The sequence below is a fragment of the Nansenia antarctica genome (genome assembly GCF_963989245.1).
Source record: "Nansenia antarctica genome assembly, chromosome: 15".
Classification (NCBI taxonomy): Eukaryota; Metazoa; Chordata; class Actinopteri; order Argentiniformes; family Microstomatidae; genus Nansenia; species Nansenia antarctica.
Window position 1 is genome coordinate 4,592,227 of NC_137685.1, and position 12,664 is coordinate 4,604,890.

Here is a 12,664-nt window from a genome sequence, read left to right on the forward strand (position 1 = left end):
CTTACTACCATTGCTTGCAGGTAGGCGAGCACCAGGGGGCCGTTCCACTAAAGTGGATTAGTATATCGGCGATTGAAATAAATCAGGCGATCAGGCAATTCGGGATTGGAATTCAAGCCTCAGGTGATTCCTCGAACGAGGATCAGGCTTGTGTTATGAGTGTTCACAGAACACCAGCTTACAAATCTTCGATATGGGCGTGTGCACGCAGACATAAAGAGCCCCGAAGAGTCGATCTGTCGAAATGAAGATACTCCACTCTGCAGGGGTCCTACATTTGCGCAGCATTCCGAATTATTGATCTTTATGAAGACGGAAAAATAAGATGTAAAATAGTGCAATACTGCCGCAATTAACAAGGCGAGGGAAATGGTTTGGCAAGAAATTGCTGACCGATTAAATGCGTAGGTCATACTAGCCCCAGTTATTGTTATATGTTCATATTTTAATAAATGCATATTTACTACTGTGGTGATATACGCAGCAGGCTACAAGCCGTCATATCGCCACAATGGCCTAGTGGTATCGACCGCTGCTATAGTATTTATTCGTCATTTTAAATCGGTGGTTCAAATCCTTCTTCAGACACACTTTTTACTGCATTTCGTTGTCTGAATCTAATCTAAAATCTCATCTAAAAAAGTATGTAGGCTATAAAATGATGGTGCAGGCTAATTTACAAGAACTGACACGATTACAATGGTGTTTGAAGCCTTTGCATGAAATCTTCGGTTAAATGTAAAAAAAACAAAAAAAACGTATTCAAGTCTCGAACTTGCAACCTTCGGAACTCTAGTGTTTCTCAACCCTCTCCTCGGGGCGCCCCAGCCGCTCCACATATTTGATATGTTCCAACACCAGCTCACCTGATTCAACTAATCAAGTACAAACCATAATTGCTTTGCACTTGATTAGTTGAATCAGGTGTGCTGGTGGTGGAACAGATCAAATATGTGGTGCGGCTGGGGCGCCCCGAGGAGAGGGCTGTGTCAAAAGCAATGCAAGTTAATACATACCTATTTATTTTATTTTATTTTTTACACTTTTTAATTTATTTATCCATCGATCTATCTATCTATCACACTTTCAAAATATCAGGTTATCTATCACACAATCAAACTATCTATCTATCGATCGATCACACTTTCAAATGATCAAATTATCTATCTATCTATCTCGTAAAAAGTGGGAACTAATATTTCCTAAAAGACACTTGAGGAACTGTCGTTCGGGATGTAGTTTCCGCCTGTGAGACAATTTTGACGCACGCATTACTTTAGCCAGTCTTTTAGCCTGCTCGCGACCAGGCTAATTATATCTGACTCAGAAGGATATGTTGCATTGCAACCAAACAGCGAATTATTTGAGCCACATTGATGGCACCGAACGCAAGCTAACATTATCGCCGATTAGAACTTTATCGAGGCTTAGAAGATAATCTCGCTTAGTGGAACGGGCCCCTGGGAAACTTCGATAGCAGGCATTGTTGTTACCCACAAGCATCTCCACTTACACTGCACTAACGTAGCCATGTCAGTTTACCACACAAATCTTGTTTGGTTACTTGTAAATGCTGTTCGAAGATTGAAGATTTGAAAAACAAAACAGATTTGACCATGACATTTTTTGTAACACAGCTGCTGCACTCACTGTGTACTCTATTTTGTTAAAACCAACACACACACACACACACACACACACACACACACACACACACACACACACACACACACACACACACAGGTGTATACATTTACATTAGTGGGATGCACTATACTATTTGATGTGACATGCAGCAACATTTACCTAGAATCTCCATCTGAACAGCCACAGTTCGAAATTACTGGACATCAGTTATGTTTGTTTTTTTCTTTTTCTTTTTTTACTACGCGCGCTGACGTCACGAGACGTGGAATGAATGAAGCGTCATCCTTTCGGGCTGAACAACGGCGCGCGGCCTCCTTCCTTTTGCTGCATTCACATCTCTCTCCAGCCTCAATTCAAGCCGCAATTTAATCAAACAAGCTCGCCTTGATTTCTACAATCATGCACCGAAACATCCCCTTCCTGGGGGTCACCACCTTTCTTCTACTCCTAGCGGGCCTGGGCTGTGGAGAGTTCGGGTTAGGAGTGTCTGCCGAGGGCCTGGTGAACGAGGAGGTGAAACGCACGGTGGATCTATCTACCCACCTGGCTAAGATCACCTCGGAGGTCCTTCTTGCAAACCACGGAGACTCTGCAGTGCATAGCTTTACCCTGGCAGTGGAGGCTGAACTGGCCCCACACCTGGCATACATCGGAGCTTCGGTAAGTGATCAATTCCCTCAACTACATTATGCATTGCTTAGTTAACATTTCTCTCCAGCCTCAATTCTGCAATTTAATCAAATAAGCTCGCCTTGATTTCTACAATCATGCACCGAAACATCCCCTTCCATCACATTTTGTTATGCATAACTACATTATCCATTGCTAGTTAGCATGCATGCAAACCTCCACCACCATTGCATGCACCATGGTAAGTGAATGTCAGCAGGCTAGCTTGCTAAGCTAGGGACAGCTAGCCCTCAAATGGGTCTGACTAACCCCTGGAACGTTCCAGCCAGGGACGTTCTATGTTATGCATTGAATACAAAATGTAGTTTATTTTATTTTTTTATTCTGATGTTGACCAGAAGCTCCCGAGAGAGATTAATTAAAGAATAATGCGTACTTCCTAGTGAGCATCCTGTTGTTAAAGGGTGTAACAATGTTCTTAAAACTGGAAGGTTCAATCCCCATTCCCAGCAGTTAAACCGGTCCAATCAAAAGCAAAAAGCAATTTGATTGATAGAAACATCCCCATCGATAGCTTGTCAAACAGTCCCAGCTATGCATCAAGGCAGTGATGACTACAATGTTTTTTTGTTGTGTTTTAAATCATGCTTCTACCTGTCTGTGCAAACAAACCTACATGAATACGGTGCCATTCATAAGTAGGCTATAATAGTCCCACACATCTATGCTACGGCTGTGGATATGCCACTTCAGAGAGCAATTCATGTCCTTTTTTGCAGGTTTGCATGAATTCAAACAGTAGCTCTTGTCTTGATGTCTGTCTTTGATAACAGATGTTTGATTGTAAAAGTCTTGGAAGTTTCTGAATGAGATGCATGTGCACTTCCGCAGTGCAGCTCGAGCTCTCAGTTGGCGAATGACACGTATGCGCTCAGAGAGCTACTTCCGTGTCTGACCAGCTCCATGCATCTCCCTGTATTGTAAGGGTCTGCAAAATGCACCAAAATGCGGTCTCACAGTATCATTGTATTCTTGTTAACACTGGCGGACTCAGGGGGTGCGACCGCCCCTCCTGGTGCCCCCATGGTTGAAAAAAGTCTCTTAAGTGCCCTTTTGAGTGGCAAAAATGCCCTTTTGAGTGGCTAAAATGAGAGGATGTGCCCTATTGGTGCCCCTCCAATGGTCTAAACTTGACCATGTGCCCCCACAGTTGAAAAACGTTGCACTAAAGTGCCCTTTTGAGTGGCTAAAATTAGAGGATGTGTCCTATTGGCTGCCCTTCCAATGGTCTAAACTTGACCATGTGCCCTGATGGGGTCCCATGTTGTGTAGTAGGTGCCTTATTTTTTCTTTTCGCCCCCCCTGCCCTTCAAACAGCCTGAGTCCGCCACTGCTTGTTAATAATTATAATAATTTAGTTGTGTGTATATTATGATTGGAAAAAACAGCACTCATCTTACCAAGGGATGTGTACAGTGACTCAATAATACATATTGGCTTTCTAACTGCTCACCTTATGTCTAAGTCCACTAGCAATCTAATCAGTAGGCCCGATGTTAGTTGAGATTTGCAGCAGTATTGATTATTGATTTAGACAAATAAACCAAACTCTGTCTTTCACAGGTGAAGGGTGATGAAGAGGAGGATGGCACTCTCGAGCTTAAGCAGACGACAATTCCGGGTCAAAGGTGAGAGGTCAATCATTTTGGGGGGTGGCATAGGTGTTGATATGCCTCGTTTTAGGGGACACAACAGTAGCACAAGAAACAGGAACATGATGTTGTTCTTATCCATGTTCACCAACTGTCTCTGGCTACACATCGCTCTGCCACCGGAGGTTTACATTTACATTAGATGGTTTTTTTGCAGTTAAGTTTCCCTGTGTTTGTCACCCTCTTCTTTTACACCTTGCAGGGTTCGACAGTAACGCTGGGTTAGCGTTACTAGTAATTCGCCGGGTTTGTTTGCGCGAGCGACGATGCTGCTCGATCCCGGATATTTATACCTGTGTGCAGGAAGAACAACAGACGGCGCAGCCGCGAGACTAGACTCGATGATCGTGAGTGAAGATATTATCAAAGCGTACGCGCCTGTCGATCATCCGTACGCTTTGATAATATCGTCACTCCACGATCATCTAGTCTAGTCTCGCGCCTGCGCCGTCTGTTGTTCTTCCTGCACACAGGTAAAAATATCCAGGATCTAGCAGCAGCGTCGTCGTGCTCGCGCAAACAAACCCGGCGAATGTTTTACTTGCTCCGGGCAAGTAAAAACAGCGTTACTGTCTTGTCTTTTGAGCATCATCTGCTTTGCTTTTAGTTGCCAGTGTCCCCTGAGCCCTCTGGTTTATTTCTTTGCAGCGGGGTGTTCTTCAAGGTGCAGTTGCCCTCCAGTCTGGCGGGGGGCGCTAAGCTGCGGGTGAAGGTGGAGACGGTCCTGAGCCACGTCCTGAGGCCCTTCCCCACCCACATCACCCAGGCCGAGAGGCAGCTGGTGGTGTTCCAGGGCAACCACTACCTGTTCTCCCCGTACCCCACCCGCAGCCAGACCACCCGCGTCCGCCTCGCCTCCAAGACCGTGGAGAGCTACACCAAGCTGGGCAACCCCAGCAAGAACGACGAGTACATCGAGTACGGGCCCTTCCGTGACGTCAGCCCCTTCAGTGAGGTAAAGTCTCATGAGGGCCCCTGACAGTAAAATAAAAAAATGGACTGACTTATATAGCGCCTTATTCCAAAGCGCTTTACAACAGCCTCTTGTTCACCCATTCACACACACATTCACACCCCAATGGCGGCGAGCTACCATGCAAGGCGCCTGCCCAATTTGGGGGTTCAGTGTCTTGCCCAAGGACACTTCGACATGTGGCCAGCCGGGGTTCGAACCGCTGATCTGCCAACCTTGCGATCCTTAGACGCCGGCTCTACCTACTGCGCCACAGCCGTCCCCTGACGGGAATTGACGAGCATTGATTGAGGCCAGCTCAAAAGCGTGTCTAGATTTACATTTGTATGAATGTTGTTTAAGTATTTGTTGTGTATGATTCTTTCAGGATGTCCTGAAGGTTCATTATGAGAACAACACCCCCTTCATCACCGTTAGTAGCATCACCCGTCTCATCGAGGTCTCTCACTGGGGGAACATCGCCGTGGAAGAGACCATTGACATGAGGCACACGGGGGCGTTCCTGAAGGGACCTTTCTCTCGTTACGACTACCAGCGCCAGTCTGACAGCGGTATCTCTTCCGTCAAGTCCTTCAAGGTGTGTTGATTTTAAAACAGGATCATTTGTCGTGTGCATATTAGAGCATTTTACTCCCAACCTTTTAAAGAATGTAACGTTATAATAACTGCATCTCTTGCCGTCTCCTGCAGACTATCCTGCCTGCCTCCGCTCAGGATGTGTACTACAGGGATGAGATCGGAAACATCTCTACCTCCCACCTCCAGATTCTGGAAGACTCCGTGGAGGTAGAAGTGAGGCCCCGCTTCCCCCTGTTTGGTGGCTGGAAAACCCACTACATCATTGGCTACAATCTGCCCAGCTATGAGTACCTCTACACCCTGGGTAAGTTGCCCAAACATTACTAGTTAACCATACGTTTCTTTTGATAAGAATCATATCTCATTACTTAACTGAAAGCTAATGCTATGCTTACATGCTTCTGTGATTTGCATTTTCTTGTCTCTCAGGCGACCAGTATGCACTGAAGATGAGGCTTGTTGACCATGTGTATGACGACCAGGTCATTGACTCCCTCACTGTGAAACTCATACTGCCAGAAGGCGCCAGGTGTGTCTGTGTGTCTGTGTGTCTGTGTGTCTGTGTGTCTGTGTGTCTGTGTGTCTGTGTGTGTCTGTGTGTCTATGTGTGTGTGTGTGTGTGTGTGTCTGCGTGTCTGCGTGTCTGCGCGTCCGTGCGTCCGTGTGTCTGTGCGTCTGTGTGTGTGTCTGTGTCTGTCTGTGTGTCTGTCTGTGCGTCTGTGTGTGTGTCTGTGTGTGTGTGTGTGTGTGTGTGTGTCTGTGTGTCTGCGTGTCTGCGTGTCTGTGCGTCTGCGCGCCCGTGCGTCCGTGCATCTGTGTGTCTGTCTGTGTCTGTCCGTGTGTCTGTCTGTCTGTGTGTCTGTGTGTCTGTCTGTGTGTCTGTGTGCGTCTGTGCGTCTGTGTGCGTCTTAGGGCTGCACGATTAATCGATTTTAAATCGAAATCGCGATTTGAAATGATGCGATTAGCTAATCGCAAAGCCTGCGATTTGCCTGCGATTTTTTTTTTTTTTTTTTTTTTTTACCTTTATTTTACCAGTAAGTCACATTGAGATTAAAACCTCTTTTGGAAATTTGATCAGCACTCATGGAATGCCTCTTGTCCAATCAAATTACTTGGTCTCTTTATGACTTTGAACCCGGCGCTCTCAGAGCAAATTTACGAACGCAGGCATAGGTTGTGTCACGACAGTCAGTCCAATTATTATGAGACTTTGGGCTAACGTAACGGAGACAATTAGACACCACATGGCTTACTGGACGTATGATAAACGTTAGTATGTTATAATTGCGACAGGTAAGTGTACAATTTCACTATACTAACTGTACCAGCCAAGTGCATGTCGGTGCTGTTAGTCCAGCCTTAAACTTAGCTTAGCTAACTTGTAGTCTTCGAGACGGTAGCTTAGCTTAGCTACTCATGCTAACCCGGCGTTAAAGTACAGACACAGAGTTGACAGTCTCAGCAACCTGCGGGTTGGTGTTTATATAGTATAGCAGGCTTATGGATACATGGAAGTTAACTGTTCTGTTGTCAAACATGAATGTGTCCTGTATGCATAACCTCATACCATTCGTTCATACCAGCCGGCTTTAAAGACGCAGAGGTTAGCCTAGCCTAGCCTTGGGCTGAAGTATGTCACAGATTCCTAAATCAAGGTGACGTGTGTCTGTGCTCCATAGTCAGAGACCACCATTCTATCATTCATCAGTTCGACTGTTGACCGAGTCATCTAGATGTGGTCCTTTCAGTTATAGTCACAGTGTATCCCCAAATGATCATTTTAATAGCTGGATCATCTTAGAAAGTAGCCACCTGTCTAGATGAGATGAGGTTATCATATATACAATTCATATCTTTTAAGTTCTCATCCTTGCATTAGAATTAGAGCAGTTAATAGTTTGATGGTATCATGTGGTAATGCTCTCTGAAAATAGGTGATAGACAGATTCATCCAATCACCTGCCAAGTATTTTTTGAAAGTACCTGCCCTTTTCCAAACAGCTTCCAATTAAGCTTTCCTAGATGGTTGTGTGAAACAAACCACCTGAGTCAGGTTAGTAATGCTCCATCACATGTTTTAATCTGAAGCTTGATTTTAAAGCAACCCAATGTAAGTTTAGTTCTTTCACTCGTAGCTCGGGCTGTGGGGGTGCTAGAGGAGGGAGCCTCTAAGTCCCCTGAAGACGTACAAACAAACTGCACGTTGATACGACCTTCCTAGCCGGAGATATGGCCACACTTTACAAAAACTCCCTTTTTTTTTTTTTTTTTTTTTTTGCTATTTAAAAAAATAATAATCGCAAATTAATCGCAATCGCGATATCTGTCCAAATAATCGCAATTCGATTTTTTCCCCAAATCGTGCAGCCCTAGTGCGTCTGTCCGTCTGTGTGTCTGTGTGTCTGTGTGTGCGTCTGTGCGTGCGTTATGGAAATTCCTGGTTTGTTTTAATTGACCCTGATAATCCTGCTCTCCTCTCAGGAACATCCATGTGGAGACCCCCTACCCCATCGACCGCATCCCAGACCAGCTGCACTTCACCTACCTGGACACCTTCGGCCGGCCCGTCCTGGTGGCCACCAAGAACAACCTGGTGGAGCAGCACATCCAGGACGTGGTGGTGAGCTGCTGGGCCTCTCTCTGATGAGGAGGGGGTAGAGGGGAATCCTTCCTGTTCCTGGATCTAGGGACAAAGACAATGTTTTAGATGAGTTTAAAGACTGTTTGTGCATTTATTTATTTATTTTTTCTGAATGAGGCAGTCTCACTCATATTTTTCATTTTATTGGATAGAGATAGTGAAGATAGACAGGAAAGTAAGGGAGAGAGGACATGTAAGCAGGGCATGGGCCGGATTTGAACCCATGCCGACATGGGGCATATGTGTGCACTGTAGACCGCGGTGCTAGACTGCTGGACCAACCAAGGCACACGAGACTGTTTGTGCATTTGAGTACATAATTTTTCTTTCCTGCTTTCTGTCACCCCCCCCCTCCTCCCCAGGTGCATTATACCTTCAATAAGATCCTGATGCTGCAGGAGCCTCTGTTGGTGGTGGGAGCGTTCTACATCCTCTTCTTCACCGTCATCATCTACGTGCGCCTCGACTTCGCTATTACAAAGGTACGCCCTCCCAAATACATTTCAAGTTTTCCCATCCGTACGGATGCTTTTCTCACTTTCTCACACTCCTTATAGTTCACTCCAGTCTCTCCCTGACACTGACTGACTCTCTTTGTCTACCAGGACCCAGCTGCAGAGGTGCGTATGAAGGTGGCCTCCATCACAGAGCAGGTTCTGACCCTGGTGAATAAGCGTCTGGGACTGTACCGTCACATGGACGAGGTGGTGAACCGCTACAAGCAGTCCCGGGACACGGGCGCCCTCAACAGCGGTCGGAAGACCCTGGAAGCGGACCACCGCACCCTCACCAACGACATCAGCTCCCTGCAGGCTCGCCTCAAAGCAGAGGGCTCTGACCTGTCAGATAAGGTGTGTGTGATAAACAGGGTTCCCGCGCTGGTCTTAAAAAGCCTTGAAGTCTAAAATCCAGCAATCCGATTTATAAGGCCTAAAAAGGTCTTACATTTCAGTTATTCAGCCTAAAAATGTGGTGCTAGGTCTGAAATGAAAATGAGATCCTGCAAGGAAATCAGTCCGACCACATCTATTTCCTCTGTATGGCAGTGAAAATCCCTAATCTCATCACCTCGAGGATGACAAAAAGCTATCATATGGTGCTGCGAATAGGTCTAAATGTCTATCCAAAGAGGTCTAAAAAAGGTCTAAAAAGGTCTTAAATTCGACTTGTTGAAACTTGTAGGAACCCTGAATAGCGGAGTGAGTGTGTGTATCTGTGGCTTGGAGGCTTTGCAACCGAGTGAAAAGGGTATTTTTGTGGTTTTGCTACAAAACATTACGTTTAGTTTTTAGTGCACCAGCCCAATCCAGCAGGTGCATCACCGTTTCTAAAACATCCCTTGTGTGAAGGATAGTGGTAGCTGCATCATGTAAGGGGTATGCTTTGTCATCAGCAGGGACTGGGGAGCTTGTTAGGGTCAAGAGAAAATTGAGAAATTAGTATAGTTTGTAGTGACAGCCTGATGAACTGAAGTGTGTAATTGATTCCTATTCAAATGAGGGACCCTCCAAATACCAGGGTATTCATTGCAAATTATTATGATTGCATTCTAGGCTTCAGCCAAGAATTTTCATTTCGGTGCGTCCCTGGTAAACATTATATTTCAAAGGAGGTCTATTGGCACTGTATATGTATACTCACCCTGTGGTGTGCGTTGCCAGGTGAGCGAGGTGCAGAAGCTGGACGGGCAGGTGAAGGAGTTGGTGTGTCGCTCCTGTCAGGAGGCGGAGCGCCTGGTGGCGGGGAAGGTGAAGAAGGAGGCCTACATCGAGAGTGAGAAGGCGCTGGCTAGCAAAAGACAAGAGCTGGTGACTCGCATCGACAGCCTGCTGGACGCCCTGTAAACTCTACGATACACATGTTTCTGTTTGCATACATGTGTATACACACACACACACACACACACACACACACAAGCTACCCCAGCTACATATCTCTAGAAGATGCCATGGCTACATAAAATCTATAAAAAAATACACACACACACACACACACACACACAAGCTCATTCTCCATCCTCTTGAGACCGAAATGCGACGTACACACACTCGTATAGACTAACATGTAGGTGCATACAAACACTTGTGCCTTTGAGCCTAGCTAGAAACAAGATGGCATTCTTGCTTTGCACCACAGTGAATGCATCACATTTGACATGGCAGTGTTTGGAGTGTGTTTAAGTGGGGGTTGGGGGGGAAGAGCTTGGTTACTGTTTCTCAAAGTAAATACAGCATTTTTCTTATTTGGAATCCTCTTTTATTGTTGTTTTGTTTTTTTCACTCTTGAATTGATTGGATGGTTAAGGAATTTGTTTTCGTATGGATCATCGGGTTATGATATCATGTCCCATCAGTCTCATGACACCCCCTCACATATACTGTACATACCCTGTCCCATCTGTTTCTGAAAGGGACACGTTCTGTTCTATTCTGGGTTTAAAGTATTGGCGGTTTTGTGAGTAAAGATCTTCAGTCCTCTTGTCATCCTTTTTGCACTTACAATCTACTTCTGCTACTTACCCCTGGCCTCTGCATATTTGTGTATATTTGAACAAAGTTGATGCTCTGAAACTGAAACTGACCCAAACCCTTTGGGAGAATGTCACCATGTTTAAATTCTCATTGTCTCCCTCTGATATTTTCTACCATTTGTATGATTTTATCTTTTTTGTAAATGGTCTGTTTTTCTTTTTTCTTCTTTTTATGAGATTAGTGAATGCATAAAGATTAGGCCATGTGGGTAGGGGAAGGCTATGGGCGATGGAAGACATTGATTATTATGTTAACCTCCATCAGTGGTAAATGAAATGGGGAACAAGGTTAAGGTTAGTCACAATTTGAAATAAAATGTACAAAAATCCATTCGAAACAAACTCGGTCTTTCTGTGACTTTATTGCATGTTTGCTCTTTCTCTGTAACCGTGTGTGTGTAATGATTTGTGTGCATTAAGTTATCTGGATGGTCATTCAATCATGAAGCTTGACTATAATTCTTTTTTTACTGAAGACTGAAAAATCCAATCATGGTACACCTCTTGAAATGCTTCAGGGCAGCAACATAATATATGCCATTTAGCTGACACTTTTATCCAAAGCGACTTACATTGCAGTGAGTGCATACATTGCAGTATATATGGTCCCAGCGGGAATCAAACCCACAACCTAAGCGTTGTTAGGGCCATGCTCGACCAACTGAGTCACAGAGGACCACTGTTACATAATGTCACCACTAGAGGGCGCCCTCACATTGTGGATCTTTGGCCTTCCCTGGCTGCAAGCCAGAATGTCATTTTACCCGTGGCACAGCAAAAACTAAGCTACTTTAGCAGTTATACAATTTTGCTTAGAAACCACCTTAAAACCATCCTAGTTTTACAACAAGGCACTCTACACCTGAGAAAAGTGACATATTCTGTGCTGATTCACTAGTTCACTGCTACGAAGATGTCACTGATTTGCTCTCCCAGTAATTTGGTAGAAAGAGACGTACGATGATCTGGATGAACAACATGTCTAATGGTAATGGACGTGTGTGATCAAGACAAACAAATCTATGCTCATTTGGGGACCTAAGAATCAGATGACTTTTGCCCTCCTACACACACTCCTCTGTGGGAATTTCCAATACACAATGTTGCATTCAAGACCGCACACCAGGCCTTGCTGAGAAATAACCCCACCTAGCAACCAATCTACTGAAACAGCAGGGTGGCGACACTTAGCGACCCAACAGTTTTTTCCATAACCATAATCAGAGCAGGGGGGACAAACAGGAGATGAGATGAGGGAGTCAGTCTGAGGTCATCGCATTCCCTTTGGGGTTAGGGTTCATACGAGGTCACTTCCTGTGCGATAATAACAGGCCCCATTCAAGTCGCCATGATAACGTTAACATATTGTATGTACCATACAATAATCATTCTGAAAATACACAACAGGCAGGCGAAGACAATGTCTGTTAGCACCGATGCTCGGTGGCGGTGAAAGGCCACACAATGGCGTTTTTGTTTGTGTGTTTTGTTAGTGCTTCAGTGGAGATTTGGAGTTGGGAGAGCCCCTCAGCCTCTCCTTCTCACACCGAAATACTGTAGACAGGGACTGGAGCTGCAACATGTTCCCTAGCGTATTTGCTATGTCAAACAAAAAGGCTGAGGTAATGTAGGACTGCGCCTGCACGTTTACTGATACCATCAAGCCAGTCATAAGTTCAACGAGAGGTAATGTTAGATATGATCGCTTCACACAGGAGATGTGTGAATGTTTTAATGCATACATATTGCTGGAATATGTTTGGCACATAAGCTATTTCCACACCACAAAGGAGAGGCAGAGGACAATAGCATCTTGCATTAGCTCTTCGCCATACCATACCATGTTGGGAATCAACATTTGCAGCTTCCAAAAAAGTGCCTGATGTCAAATACTGTTTGAATTTGTACAGTTGATTTGATGTCTAGCACATTCTATACCTGCTTTATGG

The 12,664-nt window shown here is 45.0% G+C and overlaps 1 protein-coding gene across 1 annotated transcript; it reads left to right on the plus strand.

The window, feature by feature from the left end:
• The first annotated feature begins 1,938 nt into the window (after positions 1 to 1,938).
• rpn1 (ribophorin I) lies at positions 1,939 to 11,051 on the plus strand. The gene is made up of 10 exons (XM_080545653.1): positions 1,939 to 2,307; positions 3,901 to 3,965; positions 4,638 to 4,944; positions 5,330 to 5,539; positions 5,653 to 5,845; positions 5,971 to 6,070; positions 8,026 to 8,164; positions 8,548 to 8,667; positions 8,791 to 9,036; positions 9,847 to 11,051. The coding sequence occupies exons 1-10, from the start codon at positions 2,047 to 2,049 to the stop codon at positions 10,027 to 10,029; spliced, it is 1,824 nt and encodes a 607-aa protein (XP_080401779.1). The 5' UTR covers positions 1,939 to 2,046; the 3' UTR covers positions 10,030 to 11,051.
• Positions 11,052 to 12,664: the final 1,613 nt, after the last annotated feature.

Bases quoted from the DNA above. Each gene is read 5' to 3' on its own strand.
- rpn1 (XM_080545653.1), top strand. From the start codon at position 2,047: ATGCACCGAAACATCCCCTTCCTGGGGGTCACCACCTTTCTTCTACTC. The intron at 3,966-4,637 runs GTGAGAGGTCAA...ATTTCTTTGCAG, and splicing joins ACGACAATTCCGGGTCAAAG to CGGGGTGTTCTTCAAGGTGC. The intron at 5,846-5,970 runs GTAAGTTGCCCA...CTTGTCTCTCAG, and splicing joins TGAGTACCTCTACACCCTGG to GCGACCAGTATGCACTGAAG.